The sequence below is a fragment of the Anser cygnoides genome, chromosome 3 (assembly GCF_040182565.1).
Source record: "Anser cygnoides isolate HZ-2024a breed goose chromosome 3, Taihu_goose_T2T_genome, whole genome shotgun sequence".
NCBI classification, from domain to species: Eukaryota; Metazoa; Chordata; class Aves; order Anseriformes; family Anatidae; genus Anser; species Anser cygnoides.
This window is the reverse complement of record NC_089875.1, coordinates 9,327,583-9,346,543: the sequence shown is the minus strand read 5'-3', so window position 1 is coordinate 9,346,543 and position 18,961 is coordinate 9,327,583. Positions and strand designations below refer to the sequence as shown.

Genomic DNA, 18,961 nt, shown 5'->3' with positions numbered 1-18,961 from the left:
ATTGTTAGAATTTGGAACACGAATTATCTCTTTTATCCAAGTATTTAAGTGACAACAAACTATCTTTAGCTCCAAAAGATTTGATCCTATCCTTCTTACTACTGAGTCTCCATATGCCTTATCATCTTATTTTAGCTATCTGATTAAACACTGTATTGCCTTTAGGAAGAGTATTGCCTTTGCGATTTTTACCTCCCTAGGCAGAACCAAGACTGCTGTAGGAAAACCTATGTGAAAAACGTTTAAATTAGGACAGAGCTTTCTCTTCTCCCACGCCATTTCAATCAGAATGCCTTATTTTATTAAAAGTGCAAATAAACTTCATAGAATATCAGTAGTCTTTTTCATCCTCCATTTACACTTACCATCTCCATATCATGTAATTTAGCTTTTAATTGTAGATTCTCTTTTTCTAACTCATGTAATTTATCCGAACGGGCTCGTGTCCCCTCCAGCTGATCTTCCAACATTGTCTTTGTTTCTAGCAACACTTGATTGTCTTCCTTTAACTCCTATAAGAGCAACAACAACAATTAATACAATTTGATGCTACCTAGTTTTAGAAATGCTGAAACGTTCTTTTCAAAGCTGTAACAGACGCTTTAAAAACAGATTTACAGCAATTTCATATAAGTGTAGCATACAGAAAAATTTACATAACCTGAGAGAAACAAAAAAGAGAGAGAGAAGCATTAAGAATAAATAAGCTGTCGATAATCAGAATTGAACAATCTACTGGGTGGCATCCCTGCATATGGCAGGGGGGTTGCAACTAGATGATAATTAAGGTCCCTCTAACCCAAGCCATTCTATTATTCTATGAAACCATAAATATCTCTGTGATTTGAGATGTAACCTGGAAAGATGCGCTGCAAGTGCATGGACTACAACTAAAAGGCTGACCTGAAATAAAAATTAAAGGCCTGAGGTTCAAAAAAAAAAAAAAAGCAGAAGGAAGTATTTTGCATACCACATATTTGAATTGTGGAATTTATTGCCCTATGATTGCTAAGATGAAAAAGCTTACATGTGTTGAGAAGTTATTTAATTCACAGAACCACAGAATCATCTAGGTTGGAAGAGACCTCCAAGATCACCGAGTCCAACCTCTGACCTAACACTAACAAGTCCTCCACTAAACCATTTCACTAAGGTCAAAATCTAAATGTCTTTTAAAGACCTCCAGGAATGGTGACTCAACCACTTCCCTGGGCAGACTATTCCAATGCCTAACAACCCTTTCGGTAAAGAAGTTCTTCCTAATATCCAACCTAAACCTCCCCTGGTGCAACTTTAGCCCATTCCCCCTCGTCCTGTCACCAGCCACGTGGGAGAGCAGACCAACCCCCACCTCGCTACAGCCTCCTTTAAGGTACCTGTAGAGAGCGATAAGGTCGCCCCTGAGCCTCCTCTTCTCCAGGCTGAACAACCCCAGCTCCCTCAGCTGCTCCTCGTAAGACTTGTTCTCCAGACCCCTCACCAGTTTCGTTGCCCTTCTCTGGACTCGCTCGAGCACCTCCATGTCCTTCTTGTAGTGAGGGGCCCAAAACTGAACACAGCACTCGAGGTGCGGCCTCACCAGAGCCAAGTACAGGGGGCCAATCACTTCCCTAGACCTGCTGGCCACACTGTTTCTTATGCAAGCCAGGATGCTGTTGGCCTTCTTGGCCACCTGAGCACACTGCTGGCTCATATTCAGCTGACTATCAACCAATACTCCCAGGTCCTTCTCTGCCAGGCAGCTTTCCAACCACTCATCTCCCAGCCTGTAGCTCTGCTTGGGGTTGTTGTGCCCCAGGTGCAGGACCCGGCACTTGGCCTTGTTCAACCTCACACAGTTCATCAATAAAGATATTAAAGAGAACTGGCCCCAGTACTGAGCCCTGGGGGACTGCACTAGTGACTGGCCTCCAACTGAATTTCACTCCATTCACCACAACTCTTTGGGCCCAGATATCCAGCCAGTTTCTAAACCAATGAAGTGTACGCCAGTCCAAGCCAAGAGCAGCCAGTTTCTCGAGGAGAATGCTGTGGGAAATGGTGTCAAAAGCCTTACTGAAATCAAGGTAGACCACATCCACAGCCTTTCCCTCATCCACCAAGCGCATCACTTTGTCATAGAAGGAGATCAGGTTCGTCAAGCAGGACCTGCCTTTCATAAACCCATGCTGACTGGGCCTGATCGCCTGCTTCCCCTGCAAGTGCCGCGTGATGACACTCAAGATAATCTGCTCCATGAGCTTCCCCGGCACCAAAGTCAGACTGACAGGCCTATAGTTTCCCAGGTCTACCCTCCGGCCCTTCTTGTAGATGGGCGTCACATTTGCTAGCCGCCAGTCAACTGGGACCTCATCTGATAGCCAGGACTGCTGATAAATGATGGAAAGTGGCTTGGCCAGTTCTTCCGCCAGTTCTCTCAGCACCCTCGGGTGGATCCCATCCTGCCCCATTGACTTGCATACATCTAAGTGCTGTAGCAGGTCGCCAACCATTTCCTCGTGGATTATGAGGGCCACATCCTGCTCCCCATCCCCTTCCACCAGCTCAGGGTACTGAGTACCCAGAGAACAACCAGTCTTGTTGCTAAAGACTGAGGCAAAGAAGGCATTAAGCACCTCAGCCTTTTCCTCATCTCTCGTCACTAAGTTTCCCCCCGCATCCAGTAAAGGACGGAGATTCTCCTTAGTCCTCCTTTTTGTGTTAATTTATAAAAACATTTTCTATTGTCTTTAACAGCATTAGCCCAGATTGAGCTCCAGATGAGCTTTGGCCTTTCTAATTTTGTCCCTATACATCCTTACAACATCCTTATAGTCCTCCTGAGTGGCCTGCCCTCTTTTCCAAAGATCATAAACCCTTTTTTTATTTCTCTAAACTCTAATTCATGGAAGAGAAGGCCAAAAACCTCAAAGTTACCACCTCTGAGTAAGATTTTCTTGTTCAGAGACTACTGGAGGCTGGGGAGATTAAGTATCACCAAGTGCTTGCCCTGGTTTTTTGGTTTTTTTTGTTTGTTTGTTTGTTTTGTTTTTACTTTTCATCTATTGGCCACCATCAAAGACTGGAGACTGATGCAGGTGCTCCTTTCAGTCCTGACTTATTTTATTATCAGATTGAACTCCACAATCTTTGTGTTGTAGAATATGGAGAACAAGACTTAGAGAAATTTTCTGTAGACCATAATCAAGTTTAGAGGCAACTGAGCAAATGTACTTAAGCCCAAAATCAGGAAATGATGCTGAAAATGAAAACACATGCATTCTCAGAATTCAACCAACCATATTCAGAAGTCCTAAACAGCTTTATTTTTTCCACACTTTTTCTAATGGTGTTGGATGAAAATAACACGTAAAACATATACTTGGCATTTTTACTCATGACAAAGGTTTTTTTTTCAGACTTCAGCGTGCAATTGGCTGCAAAATCTAACAAAGAGATCACTGAATATAACAAATATTGACCCATTATACTCTTCCCTACAAATATTAACTTATTATTATGGAGCAAACCCAACAAATTAGTATCTGTCTCTATTTATGCATGTTTGAAAAACAGATAGCTTACAAGCTACAAAACACGTAAACAAATTTTAGTTTTTTAGTAGTTTAAACATTGTTTTCAAGTCTTGCACACTGGTCTCTTTTTTTTTTTTTAAAGCCATATGCTCTCGGTCCTTCTTATAACAGTAGTAAATATACACAGCTTATGAAGTCATTCATGTAAGATGGTTTCAAATAGCTCACAGAGATCTTCCCATATGCACGCAGGCTAATGATAATGCTCACCACTCTCAGTACCTGACTTTCCAGAAGACCAATGCATACTAACCTCTCACAGTATATAAAGATAACAGGAAAACTTTGAGAATGTAAAACACGTCATTGGAACTCTGCCCCTGAGCTCTTTTAAGAAAGGTTTTAACTTAAACACTGTTGAGAAAGAAGTCTCTTTCCAGAGGATGCTGTATCATCAGTCTGTAACCATCTTTTCATTTAGTATTACAAAATTTTTCAGATATGATAACTAGAATATTGGGGATATCATATCATATCATGGCTAGACAGCAGATCTGTATGATGAAGATCTGGATGTTACCACAGATCACAATGATTTGATGTTGCTTTTGAGTTACTATATGAGAAAGTGTATAGAAAAGTAATCTTTCCACAGTATTCCAAACTGGTAAGGCCATAATTGGAGTATAAGATCCAGTTTTAGGAACCCGATTTTAAGCAAGGTATGAATTACGACCGAACCCAGAAAACAGAAAAACACACCTTATAAGGCAGAATTCTGTAGGGCCGTAGAGCATAAAGAACTAGGAGAGAGGACATATGACATGTCTCAGTCTTCAGAGAAGAAAAAAAGCTGCTATGAAAGGTTGTGGATACTTCACCACTCAGGTCTTAAAAAACAGATTAATGCCAAGCTTTTGTTTGGAGTGGTAGAGGTATATAAAAAATATCCTGTGTTTTTAAAGCTGGACTGAATGAATTTCCGAGACACCCATCCAACCTTGTGACTCTAAGAATCCACATTAAATGTGAAAATTACATAAAATAATATTCTGCAACTGTGCATCATAGTTTAGCCTAGTATCTTGTCTGCTTTTGGATCATTTTTTCCCTAAAGAAACATCTTCAAACTAGTTATTATTCATACAAATTATTTTTTTCCAATAAACATTCATTTCAAGTTCTCCCCACTTTTCTAGGGGTTGTCTTCTTTAATGCACATCTTGAAATTTCCTTAAAACTTTCATTAGCTTTGACTACCACAAGTAATTGTTTCATTCCCAAATCCTGCCACCTTCACATTTGCCCAACAAATTTGCTATTTACAGACAGAATGAATGCCTAATAAACCCTGCATGTTGATGATTTCTTAACTAATTCATGACAAATTTAACAATCTCCTGTCTGGTGTCAATGCGCTTATCCATAGAATGTTGTCATTCTATACTCATTTAGCATTTGCTGAGCCACTATTTCTTGAACACTTTATTTAGAAATCTGCCTTTTGTGAGAAGACTTACAGAAGAGAAAAGAACTATTACAGTTACAGTATATTGTTAATCAACTCCCTCTCTGGCTTCCTCATCACATAGTATATATCCTAAACCAAGGTTCTCCGATTGGTCTTGCCAGCTTAGAGTTATGGTGAATACGGCTGACTTCAAATGAAACTGCCTGGGATTAGACACAGGGGTCTTATGTAAAAACTGTAATTTATGATAAAGACTGATTATTTACATATCCCAGAGTAAGAAGCTATGATACTGTTTCCATGTCCCAATGTTTAAGTCATCAAAATAACTTTAAAAAAGCCACAGTAAACAAAAATTATGGCTATTCAGTATTTTCCATAATATACCTCCACTCTAGCTTTGTAGAATTCAATATCATGCAGCCTCTCTTTATACCGGCTGACTTCACTTTCAAGCTTGTCGACTCGAATTGCCTTCTCACGAAGAGCATCTAATTCATCTCTATACACTCTGGCAGAACGGGCCTCGGAGAGTAAATTCATGTTCTAGAAAACATAGAAATTAAAGAAGAGTATTAAATCCCATGAACATTTTCTCCATCCTCACTGATACACAGTTAGATCCTCTACCTCTTCTCAATACCTAAAAATGTTTAAAATAGCACTGCTGTGGTCACAGAAATATACAAGCATACAATCCTGAAAATCCTTTGAAGATTTTGATAAAGATCACAGACTTGACTGCTATTATTTTCTAACTACCACTCTGCACGTGTACTAGAAGTATATAAGCACAGAGTATGTTTTTACTTTAAATGTATTACATTAAGAACTAATATTCTTAATGTATCTTGCATGAAAAAGACTTTCATCATAGCAATTGACTTTTACCACAGTGACTTCATAATACAAAAGTATCAGTATCTCTTGAGTACTGACTACAGGCTACTAAAGCAAAGCAGGATTTCAAAAGTCCATAAAAAATTAGGTAAAAAAAAAATCACCTTTGGTAAATAATGTTATAACAATCAACTGTTATTAAGATTTAATCTTTGTAAGTCTAAATCTCTGGAATATTTCTCTATGAAAACAGAGAAAAATACTTGAGTCCAGAAGTGTTATTTTCTGTGACCATTGTCTACACACATAAACAATAAGATATGTTACCAAGCTGAGGTTCACTGACATCCCAGTGAGGTCATTTGCTATTTTTAATTTGTACATAATTTATGAATTCAGCCACAGAATGTTTCTACAAATGTTTTTCTCATTGAAAGGAAGATGACCATTTCTGACTTCCTGTTCAAACCTCAGGTTCCTGCACAGAGAAATTCTAATCTCTAGTTGCTCAATAATTAAAGACTAGTATTGACCAGCAACCTGGATGAATATTTATTTGTCAAAATAAACATCACTGGCTAACTACAACTGCAGTGTGTTTATCCAACTTGTTAAAAACGTTCTAGCTAGTACTTCATATAGGCAATTCACAATACAGGCAATGGTGAAAACAAATGCAAAACATTCACTTTTCACATAAGCTCTCCAAATACTATGATGTCTGCTTCAGAACACACACCACAAAAAGAGAAATAAAATGTTAAGTTTTGCTACTTCATGCATTTATCACAGCTGCATAAGCAGCTGTGACTGGTCTTTGCTTCCATTTAGAAGCACTGAGGAAATGGCAAAACAAAACAAACAAAAAAATAACCCACCAAAAATATTGATAAAACTAAGCTTCATGTCTTATTGAAATGCTCTTCTGCAAAGCATCTTCCCCCCTCCATTTCAAATTCAGAGGCATTTTTAGGAAATAAAGAACAAGCTCAGACAAGAGTCTACAATCAATATGAAGTCCTTTCCTATTTCTCTTGTCCCTCTTTTTTGAGAAATGTCTTTCAGAGTTTTTCAGACTCACAGTATGAGGTCACTGCTGAAGACATCAGACCTCCTAATAAATGAGCTGCTTTAGCCATCTGATTGTTTTTCAAGCACCTGTTCCTCACTATCTAACACAACATAAATGTTGACAGTATAAACACTAGCTGCAAAATGCAAGCTTTTACATTTTAATGCGGGAAAGAGCATTTCAAGCTTCTAGAAAAGTGTACTCTTTTCCTATCTGAACAAATTAATTAACATTAGTCCTGAAAGTCTTCATTATCAAACAACTGCAACTCATTTTGAGGGAGCTCCGTGAAGGAAAAAACAATTGCTGTGAAGTCATCAGCTGAAAAAAAAGAATACTGGACAGTACACGCCGAAGGATAATGTGGCTGCTTCATTATTTCAATAGGGAGTAATGCAGAGGGGTATCATAACTTAATTCTGAGAAAGGTATGTTAAAAAAAGAAAAAAACAATTTAGAGGCTGCACCAAGATAATACATTTCCAAGAATATTGTACTGGTCTTTTTCAAGGAGAGGTATATATACTTTTGTAAATTTCAGAACATTTCTTTAACAGTTTAAATTATCAACTGATCCCCAATAATTATATAAACACAACAGCCTAAGAAAAAGTGAATCATGCTCTCCCTCATTATCTACACAGATTCAAAGTATAAAGGAAAACAGCCAAAATTTGAGTGGATTGTTTTTAAGAAAAAGTCTGCACATGTACACTTACAGGATATGGTGGTGATAAGCATCTTGAACATGGAAATAAAAAAAAGTTAGAGAAGAAACAGTAACCTAATTCAGAATTTTCTACCAGCATACTAGTCTAAATAAATTTGTAAATTATACAAGTTCATATTCAGAGTATAAGAAACAAAATATATTTTTAAAAAGCATGAAAACTACTTCCTAATACCATGATAAAAGAAACAAACAAATAATATTGTTCCGGTAGTGGCAATTTTTTTAGCCCGTCTTTTTTTTTTAAAAAAACAAACAATAGATTTACAAAGCCCATACCTCCTGCTGAAGTCTCTTTAGTTCAGCTTCCATCTGTTCAAGTTCTTGTTTACAGTCAAGCAACTGCTCAGTCTTTTCCTCACTGAAAAAAATATAAAACCCAGTTAAACATGACTGCAAAACTTCCTAATTATCACCTTGTTTGAGAACAAGATACTGGATTAAATAAAGGAAGTCTCAATGAATATTAGTATCTCATGGACATCAGAGTGTAACACGCTTAGGCATGCATTATGCTTCAGGTATTCTCCAGGTTATAGCCTATATCTAATCTTTTTAATTCAGACAGATTTTCTGTAGTTGTTTAAATTGTTCACTATTTCTTACTAATGCAATTATTTTTGTGATAAGGAATATTTTTGTTTAAAATAAAAAGCAGGACAATACACATGAGCGTGCACCAGGAGATTCCAGAAGTAAACTCAGAATAACTTCAAAATACATATTCAAACAGTCCAAATATTTTCTAGCAGCACCACAATGACCACCACGCCACAGATGAGGTAAATCAATCCAGTTTTAAAAAGCACTTTTATACTTCCAGGTGTTTTTTGTTTGTTTGTTTGTAAAGAAAAGAACTAAGCTTTTCAGGTGCCTTTACTCACTGAAAAGAGATATTGCTCAATAACCTGATTTTATGAAAAGCAGCCTCTTATATAATGAACTTTAGTTTTATGGAAACAATGCAGTGTTTGGACTCATATTCTTAACTTCCAGCTAATGCTAATTTCTCAATGCTCAGAAAATGAGTTATTTAAATGAGTAAATGCAAGAGAAATATTTAATTATCTCAAAGACAGAATACGTAATATTCAATATTACAGATGTAGAAAATACAGAAATACAAAATAAAGAAGTAGAAAAGGGGGAAGTAAGAATTTAGTAGGCTGAAATGTATAATACAATCTAGAAGTATTCCTGTCAAAAAAAACCACACTCATTTTAAACAAAACTGAAACAATCTGGCTTAGAAAAACAAGTCAGTCTCACAGTGAATGACCTTTTTGCAATGACGCATTATTTCAAAAAGGTCTTTGACAGCCTATAGGTATGCAGAGGTTCATCTATATATATAGCTCACTGACTGCAACATCAGTGTCCACAGCAGTTATCAAAGCTCTTCCTCTACATGGGTGTTCAGAAACCATACGGAAATATAAATGCATTCTGTATTACCTTAGGTTACTATAGCTTTACTATTAACATTCATGGTCCAGTATTATTGTTTTATATCAAAAACCACAGGACTTAATATAGAAAATTAGCTGTGTTAACTTCTAATTCTGGAATTTCTAGATCACAAGCCTCAAATCACTCTTTGCATCCAAACATTGGTATATGGCATCACAAAGAAAAATAATTTTTACAGATCTTTTGTATGAAATTGTATTAGCTACAGTGCATATTAAACCAGATAGGAAGGTTCACTGCCAAAATGATGTTACAAATAAATTTTAAGCTGACTATTTTTCAACTCTGGAATGAACCTATTTTTAAATGTATCAACAACACTTAATAGCAAATGCTACAGACAGAATTTAATTTACCAAAGTCTAGTATTTTAAATGTACTGCTACACATAAAAGAAATTTATTTACGAATTGAATTCAAATAGAGTGCAAAATGTGAAATGTTCCGAGCCATCACTGTTGCCCTAATTGCATGCTTCAGCTACAGACTAGAGAGGATTGTACTAAATTATACAGAACATAACAGTGTTCACTGTTTAGGCTATCTATTAACTGTCAATCAAACTAATAACAGCAATTTTTTCACTAATTTTCTTGGTGCAGCTGTTTATAGAATATCCTGGGCGGGCTCATTTCAGTAGACACATAATAATACAGACATCAGGGGGAAAGAAAAAAAGCTATATCTTTTTGTCCTCTATTCTTCATAAAAACCAAGATGTAGTGGGGGAAGGGGATTCTCTGATTAAATCAGCCAGATACTTCATCCAGCCAGCTAGAGATTATCTGATCAACAAACTCTGATAAGGGCAGACTGATGAGCTGGTAATTTTAACTTATGTTACTTTCAACTCTTAATTTAATTTTACCTGTCTTGTCTCCCCACTAGATATACTGGATTAAAAATATCTAATTAGGCTGTTTCCATTCTATATAAGTTACTTACATACATATTAAGACTCTTCAAATTTAGCTTCTGTAATTTTAAGTTCAAACTGCACCTTTCATTCTAGTAAAAAAAAATTTTACATATTGCTATACGGAAAATCAAATTCTCCCACTCTCCTACTATTATTTTTCTCTTTAATTAACTCTTCCCAATAGCTCAGGTTTGTTCCTAGATTCTAAGGACCCTGAATCTGTTTTCTTCATAAAACAGAAGGAATAAGGAGGTTTTAATTAGAATATGAAAACAAGGAAACAGATCTTTGTTACAGTGGGACTGATTTTTCTCAGTACTTGGACTAGGTGAAGGAAGGCGAAACATAACCCCTTAGCTAAAGGGTCACCACCAGAGGGAGAAGGCAGCACTCCCTAACTGGATGAACCTAGCACGCTGGAAACTAAGAAACTATCTAACCCCATCTATAACGTTTACTCACATGGCAATTTACATCCTCCATTGCCATAAATAACCACCTCCTGACATTGAACTCAAAGCTTGTTCCACTGTTCAGGTTTGCAGTGGGTAAAGAGATTTAGTAGAATTAGGTTTGCTTCATCTTCTTCGTAGAGTGGCATGCCAGACCCAAGTAAGGAACAGTTATTGAGAGGCATGAAAAAAAGGGTTGTGCAGACAACCACAGAAAAAGTTCCACAAAGAAATGAAGAGAGTAGAGACTGAAAATTATTCTAATGAGTGATTTTTTCCAATCTGCAACAAATTAAAATGTTTCATAAAACATGAATGAATCAGGTGAGTATTTCTTACTATGTTTCCAAAAACAAACAGGTAACTTATTTATGCTACAAACAAGGAATCACTACAACACTATCTCCTTTTAAGTATGATGTTTTTGCTACTATTCCTTGAGCGATCAAGGACACAGCTCTTACTTTCAGTTCTTACCAGCCTGCCCCCTAAAATATCCTTGCAAAAATACTCTCTTAAAAAACATATATGAGTACAGGTACATTAAAGCCACAGTCAGACACACATTACTGATCCAGAAGAACAGAGGAGGCACACAGAACTTGTCTCTGGAACAGTATGGATACAATGTGTAAAAGAAAAAGGCAACACTGCATTAGATTAGTTGTGCATTGTTAAGATGCACTCAGATGAAAAGCTGCATTTGTCACAGTGGTCCACAAAAGAGCTTACACGCTAGAAATACACATTGTGGGGTGCAAGAACTTAAAAAGGCATTCTAAACTGTAATTTAACATTTAAAAAAATGAAGTATTTGTTTGTAGATCATTACTGTTGCATGACATCAGAAGCATTTTAAAACTCTACAACTCTCAACACACATCTGCAGCCTACATGTACTCACAGCTCTTGTCTAAGCCTTCTTATCTTTGCTTTGGCATCTGCTAGCTCTACTGACAGGTGCTGCCTGCTTTCGGTGCGTTTCATGCCAGGAGATCCACAAGGTGACTGTGCTGCTGATGCATGAGGTAGAAAACGGAGAGAGTCCCGTTCTTCTGAGAGTTCTATGATAGTCTAATAAAGTAAAATATTAAAAGAAAAATAAGAGTTCTGCAATAGAAGAAGTTAGAAGTCCTACATACACCTCTGTACCTAAAGTAAGTCTTATACATTCACAGCTATTTAACAGTACAGTTGGGGTATTCTTAAACTAATCAAATTTGGATTTAAGTCCACAAAAATTATCAGTGCCCAGAATGGACTGGGCAATGAAATGGCAGGTATTCCTTGAAAAAATACCAATCTCTAAATAAAGAATAAACATAAATGTCTAAAGAAGCTGGTGTTATTCAGTGAGCAGCAGCATCCTTGCCAGCTGAATAAAGCATCAGACATATACGAGTATTCCTATTTGATCATATAAATAAAGGTGTTATCCTAAAATGAAGATCTCTTCTACAGTAAAGGTACGGGTGGGGTTTTGAGCAACCTGGTTTAGTGGGAGGTGTCCCTGCCCATGGCAGGGGGGTTGGAATTAGATGGTCTTTAAGGTCAGTTCCAATCCAAACCATTATGTGATTCTATGATTCTGTTTCTCCTTTGCTTTGCTAAAAATGATTACCACACATCCTCTCCCCTCATTTTTAAGTTTCTGTTTTACTGTGAACTGGACAGAGTTGGTAACTGACACAGAAGTATTTGGAATAATTGCAACACTAACATATACCCATGCTACCTACTGTGAGACAAATCTGGGACCCTGAAGATGATTCATAACTTGTACTTTTTAAAAAAATACACTTCCGTTTCTTGATTCTCAAACTGTACAATGACCGCTTCATGATAAGCTTGTAAAACCTCCCCTCCTAGAATGGATTCTGCTCCAGTTCACTCCAAGTTGTATGATACAGTAACACAACAGGCATCTCTCAGTGACCGGCATGCAAACAGATAGGTTACTGATTCATGGAGTTTTCAGCTGCTACAACTCTGGATTTTCTGTTTATAACCACACCTGAATGTTATTTGAAGGTGTTTCAAACTCTGTTTATATGACAAAGATCATCTGCTACTATCTCTTCTAGTCTGTCACAGCATTCAACAGTCAGTATGCACACTGTAACCACCTGAAAAAACTTTTTGGCAGTAAGGAGTCCTCGTTTAAATACAATAATGGAGTATACATTGATTTATTAGTTCTAAAAATAGTAGCTTTATCATTTTCGTAAGTCATTTCTTGTATTTCACTTAAGCAATAAAGCACATCTGTACCTCTGAGTGCTTATCTCTTTCATCTATAAGTCTTTTCAAATGTAATGCCATGTTTTTCAAGAGAGGTTCAACATATTCTTGTGTCAATACAATGACCTCCATCCACTGCAGATCAAACACATTTTCTTGATTATGAGTTACCTGCACAAAACAAAGTGGAAGAGAAAAAGCATCCTCTTTAAAACTCTACAGGTTAAATTCCCAGACAAGGTATGGAAAAAAAATTAAGAAGCTATTCTATTACATTTAGTTTATCTACATGAAAGCAGTAATTGTACTTCTGGCAAAATAAAAAGCAAAAGGTGACCATAACATACTGCATACATGAGATTAGAATTGTATTTTATATATAACTTGCACATGAAATTTTCACTAACCTAAGTTTGCTGTAGTTTTAAGAATTTCTTGGAGCACTATACTTGCTCCTTACTACTGCTTTAACAATGTAACCTGAAAGAAATTGGTCATGAAATCTTTTTCTGAATCAAGTTAAAATAAGGGCATTTTTTGCTTACTAAAAACAACAGATATATAAATCACGTGTTTAATTTACCCGTTTTTGAACAAGTGCAATTAACCTGCTTACAACACAGTAATCTACCTCTAAAAAAAATAGAAAAGCACAAAAATAACAATATACCTCTTGAATATGGGCTGCAACAGCTGCTCTCGTGTCAAAATCCAGACATTGGATACTTTCAATGAATTCCTCTTTTTTCTGACACTAAAAATTAATATACATCTATTACACATACACACACACACATATAAAATGACAAGTGGTTTCATTCTTCATTTGCATTTCTAAGAGCTAAATATAATAAACTGAAATTTCAATAATGACATTACTGAATTATTATCCAATAATTTTCTTGAACAATAAAAACTTGGTTTATGCCATGTTGTAGTAGTTATGATAACTTTCAACATGATAAAGAAAAAACAGCTACTGAAATGGTGGCCAGGAAGAAGTTTCTTAAAATAGCTACTTGTTCAAATTTTATAACAAGGTGTTCCGCAAATATTTTTTCCAGTGACCTCCTTTAATACTCACGTCACTTATCTAAGTTGTTAAGAATGTATGACTGATCTATTTTTCATTTTAATTAGCTGAATGGTACCAACCTTCCTAACAAGAACAGCAGTCCATCAGAAAAGTTTATTAAATACGTGATCATAGGAACAGAGTATCTCAGACAAATTTCCACCTTGTCATCTATCCTGCGCTGCTCTTACTGTCACCTGTTCAATGCACAAAGCAGGTTCTCTCTCTCACTGAGAGATATAACCTACTTCCATGAACGAAGTGTATTACTCAGCTACTATGGGATAGCTCACTTACAAATTTACACCTTATCTGCCTTGTAGCCTACTCACTCACCAAGCCTACAAAAAAATGTATAACAGATCCTCACACATAAGCAAATCTTCAAAGCCTAGGTTAGAGTTGTCTAGAAGGTAAAGGTTGCACGGTCATGACCTAATTTTAAACTTTAATTTTCTTTAGCAAAACAACACAGAGAGCCAATATTGGAAAGATTTACTTCCTTGCTTGACATGACACACCTGAGTAGTCTGACTAGAGACATTCATACAGTTAAGATGCATCCTCATACAGTAAAGATCACATACATACATCTCCTCCACACCTATGGGAACTAGCAATATGAGCAATGAACTTAAGAAGGTTGGTTTGGGTTCACAGTCCACGCCTCTTATTTTTGAAATCCTAAGCAAGCACACAATTATTGTGCAGGTTAGCATTATGGACTTGGAATTTGTTTACAAAGACTTAAGTGGGACCACTCCTACCTTAGGTCCTTAATCATCAATTTCAAAACAAATACAAAGCAACAGTAACCTCACCACAATACTCTAGCGCTAGACCTCAAAGGTCTTAAAACACACAACCATTCTCTCACTCATTCATCATGTTTACTTTATAAATTGAAGTCATCCACAAACTTTAAAGAAACAGAGTAGGCAGAATGAATTCAAACTGTTTCAGTAAGATAACAGTAAGACAATTCTTCGTTATTTTACTATTTTCTTCCTTTCTTTACAGTATCTGAGGTGAATTAACAACATTACAATTAATAAACGATCAGAAATCCTACAAAGTTTGCCATATTCATACAGTAAGACACAAGGGGTAGATGGTTGTAAGCCATTTTAACTGACAGAACATCCAGATTTTCAAGGAATACAATATTACCACTAGAGAAAGGAAGGTCACAGTTACATACAACCTCTGATACTAAAATAGTAAGATTGGAAGTCATTAACACTTAAACTATTCCAAACAAATGTAAACGTAATTATTTAAACTTACCTGAACCGCACACCCAAGTAGCAGCAGCAGCAGTTTTTTTATTTCTTCAGTACCTGGCTCTAAGTAAAGAACAAGAATAAAAAACAGTAGGTGTAATACAGCAATTTGAGAGTTTCTTCCTCTACCGCTCAGAAAACATCATTTCTTTCATCATTTTCACATAATTTATGTTAACCCAATTTAGAAAATAAAGACAAATAAAACCCCATCTTTCCATCTTTTGACTTAGTCCTTTTTGCCATTTAATTGCCAACTTTCAGTGCTTACAAATAGCTTAACATCCAGAACAGAAAAAGCAACATTTCAGCCCATCACACAGCAAAACTTGAGTGATATTTTCAGAAGTGTTATGGAGTGATATTTTCAGAAGTATTATGAATACCTGCAATCAAGTTTTCAACTGTAATCTCAGGTATTTCAAGATATGTGCAAGAGCGCTTAAATTATTTGCCGCCCTCAAGCTGTAATAGTTAAGTGACAGGTTGATTTAAATTATTTCATAAAGCTTTCTGAGATACTACATTGGATACTCATCTGCACATCTAAAAATGAAAATGTATTGCCGAATCTGGCCTTAAAGCATCCTAATCTCTTAAAAAAGCTTAAACCAAAGAACTCTATTTACAGGTTAGTAAAGATACATTTTACACTCAAAATATATTACAGCATGCCATAAAGCAAACACTTCAGGATGACAAAATAGCTCAGACTAGTTGGATTAAACTCTATAGGGTCATACATCATTTTGCATTACTGAAACATTAAACACTGTCCACTGAATTATCTATGAATAAAAGTATCTCACATCCTTTCTATGATATACTCTGAATTTCTTTATTTTGTTGTTAGCTAACAAGACAAAAGCTACGCTGCCACACATCATAATGCTGGGTTGGGCTAGAAATCTAACCCTTATTCCACACGAAACTTCTGCAACACAGCTGGTTTAACTACCACAGACAACAACAGATTGGCTCCAAATAAACGCTACAGTCAATGTCTAGGATGTAGTAAGGTATGCATACACATCCTTGAACCGGACCTAAGTTACTGAAATCCCATTTTTAAAGGGCTCAGTGATCACAGATGATCTCATATGATCATAAGGTGGTGATAATCTTTAAAAAAAAAAAACTTAAAAAAAACTTGATCAGAATCTTCTTTTTGAAATGTTGTCCTTTGATTTGATCCACTAGAGCATTCTGTAAGTGGTACAAATTTTAAATCCTTCTTAAAAAGTTACAGATATGAGGTAATCTTCATCAAAAGAGGAAATTAAAAAGAAATCAATAAAAAGCTAAAAAGATGCAAAACCCTTGAGAGACAGATGCTAAGCTTCTCCACCTTCAGCAGTTCTCTGTGCACTGTAATATTAAGAGCTTTCTCCAACACTGATTCAATCTGTTTCTTTTAGAGGAAGATATGTTTAATCCCAATGAAGAGGTAATGCTTACATTTTTCAAAATCAGAAGTTTGTCAAGTAGATATATGACTAAGAACACAAAGTCAAGTGGGAGATCATTAATCATTTTATAGACTTTTTGTATCCCAAAAACTGGAGCTGTGAAAGTCTTTTACGCAGAAGCAGAAAACGCCAATGAACATGTGTCATGAGAAACACACTAGTTCAGCTAAAGAAGAGGAATTCCACCCAGCTGCCTATTTTAATCAATAAAGGTTTAACAGAATATTGTGATAAAAGGAATTCACCTCAGTGTCTCACACACTAAATTCATTTATCCTAATAAACTTATCACACTTCTTTCCAAGCAATCCCTGAGCTCCTCTTAGATGCTCATTTACACACTGGCTCAGCATCTCTGACTGGCTTTTAAAAGCCTACCTGAAGACTGTTCCCATGTCTCTCCCCTACGTTCCCTGAAGGAGCACAGCAAAATACTGAACAACCTCAGCTTCCCACTGCTACCAACCATCCTGTGTGTTTTTCTTCCTTTTTCTCCATCACAAATACAGATGTAGATCATTGATACCTCTGTTCTAAACCCTCCAACTTGCTGCTTGAACTTTGTCCCTATCCTATCCTTAGATCTTCCCTCTATCTTATTTGTGACTTATTCCTGCTCAATCTTATTTGTGACTTTTCATAACCTCTGCAGCCTTCTATCATCCCCTAGTTTGCTACCTCAGAAATACGAACTGGTTTTAATCTTTCCTCTTCCCACTTTAAAGAACATTCACCTCTTCATTATCTCATTTATCCTCTTCCTCTTTAATTTAACTTAGCATTAAGTCACAGCCTGTAGCTCATCTCACCCAGTTTTCTTCTCAAGCTGGCACCTTGCCATTTGTCTCAGCTAAAATGTTTCTTGATGAAGTCTCTGACGACCTCTTTTTAACCAAAACTCAAATCCAGCATTCTATCTGCATTTTCCTTGATTAGCCAACTGCCTCTGATACAGTCAAAAGTGTTTCTCTTCCTGATGCCTTATCTGCTCTCACCTTCGACAATTTGTCGTCATCTAGAATTTCTCTACTAATCTTTCCTTATGTGCAAAGTACTGCAAGTGGGAAAACTGAGACGCTTCTAAGAGAAACCAGAGCTACAGCCTAAGCTTTAGTAGACAAAATCTTAATCACTGCCAGAGAATCTACTTTTACTGTGGCAACTTGCCTTGATGCAGATTTAGAAAACAAGTCTCTCCAAAGGTCACTGACGTTTGATTTTGCTACACTGTTCTGCCAAAAAAAAAAAAAATCCCGATAGGGATGAGGTCTTCTTCAAGTCAACCTGAAGGGCAGTCAACTTAAAAAGGGAAAACATTTTGGATGAAACCCTAAAGAATGATTCTACCTTCAGTTTCAGTTAAAACTCCATGATGAACTCTAGCAGGAATCTGAAACATCTTCTAGAATCTTGTCCCTATACCAGAATTCCTTACAATATGTGGGCTATACTACAGTAAAGTCCGTATTTTCACTCAAATACAGTAACTTTGCCAAAGGAAACAATACATGCACCAACAGAGATTCTAGCTACCAAACCCCAAAAGCTACAATAGATTTATCTGAGGTCCTAAAACAGGACGAAGCTTTCTTATTAAGAACTAAAGCACAGATTTTTATGCATACATCCGAATACTAAATTCTTTGTGTTTTTGTAGTGCTTTTTTTTTACTAAAATTTCCTACTATGATACACAATGTTAAGATGTATTTTGTCTCAGCATCTCAAAGAAAATAAGAAATTTCATTAAAAAAGAGCATTATAGCCTGTTTTTTTTTTTTTTTAAGTCTGCTTTTCCACTACATCTGATTTCTAAGCAAATCCATGGATTATTTTGAAAACCTTAGGAAAGTCTGGAATCAAAATATAAAAGCTGTTGGAACACATGAGACCACACTCACACTCCTTGGTATATATGACAAATTACATTATCTACACACACACAAACTGAAAAGGCTGTGACTTTGGAAGCAAAAGCAGCAATAATCAAAAGCAGAAACTAAACGTCAAGTAAATTAAATCAAGATACCTACATAAACGGGATATATGCAGATGGGATATGGAAAGTATCAATGCTATGAACCCTGGAACTGAAAACTGAAGTAGCACAGATGGTTCTTCTTGTCGATGAGGAAAATACTGTCTCACGTACACTGATGCATGGCATATAAGACATATTTAAAAATAAAAAAATAAAAAATAAAAGCCAGGGGAAGCTACATAGCCTGTTAGAGTAGTTCCTAACCTCTTTGCTGAGGTGTTAGAACATCAGAAGTAGAACACCTGGGACATATTAGACCCAAGTAAATAAATTCTGCTCAATCCATAGTGGCTCCATGCAGGCCAGGTGTGTCTGCTCCGTGCTTCTGGAATTGAGAGCATGGTGCAGAGATTCCCAAGTGGCTGTGGATAGTCAGCTGGGTCC

General features: G+C 36.4%; 1 protein-coding gene across 24 annotated transcripts in view; it reads right to left on the bottom strand.

Moving 5' to 3' along the window:
- The window catches only part of CCDC88A (coiled-coil domain containing 88A), a 90,854-nt gene that overhangs the window by 44,435 nt on the left and 27,458 nt on the right, over nt 1-18,961 (bottom strand). For all 24 annotated transcript variants that reach the window (XM_066995391.1, XM_066995390.1, XM_066995405.1 and 21 more), the window contains exons 6-12: nt 15,073-15,131; nt 13,381-13,464; nt 12,741-12,881; nt 11,374-11,543; nt 7,908-7,989; nt 5,374-5,532; nt 366-512 (exon numbers count right to left, since the gene is read on the bottom strand). In XM_066995391.1, coding sequence (XP_066851492.1) covers nt 366-512; nt 5,374-5,532; nt 7,908-7,989; nt 11,374-11,543; nt 12,741-12,881; nt 13,381-13,464; nt 15,073-15,131 — 842 coding nt within the window. The remainder of the gene's footprint in view (nt 1-365; nt 513-5,373; nt 5,533-7,907; nt 7,990-11,373; nt 11,544-12,740; nt 12,882-13,380; nt 13,465-15,072; nt 15,132-18,961) is intronic.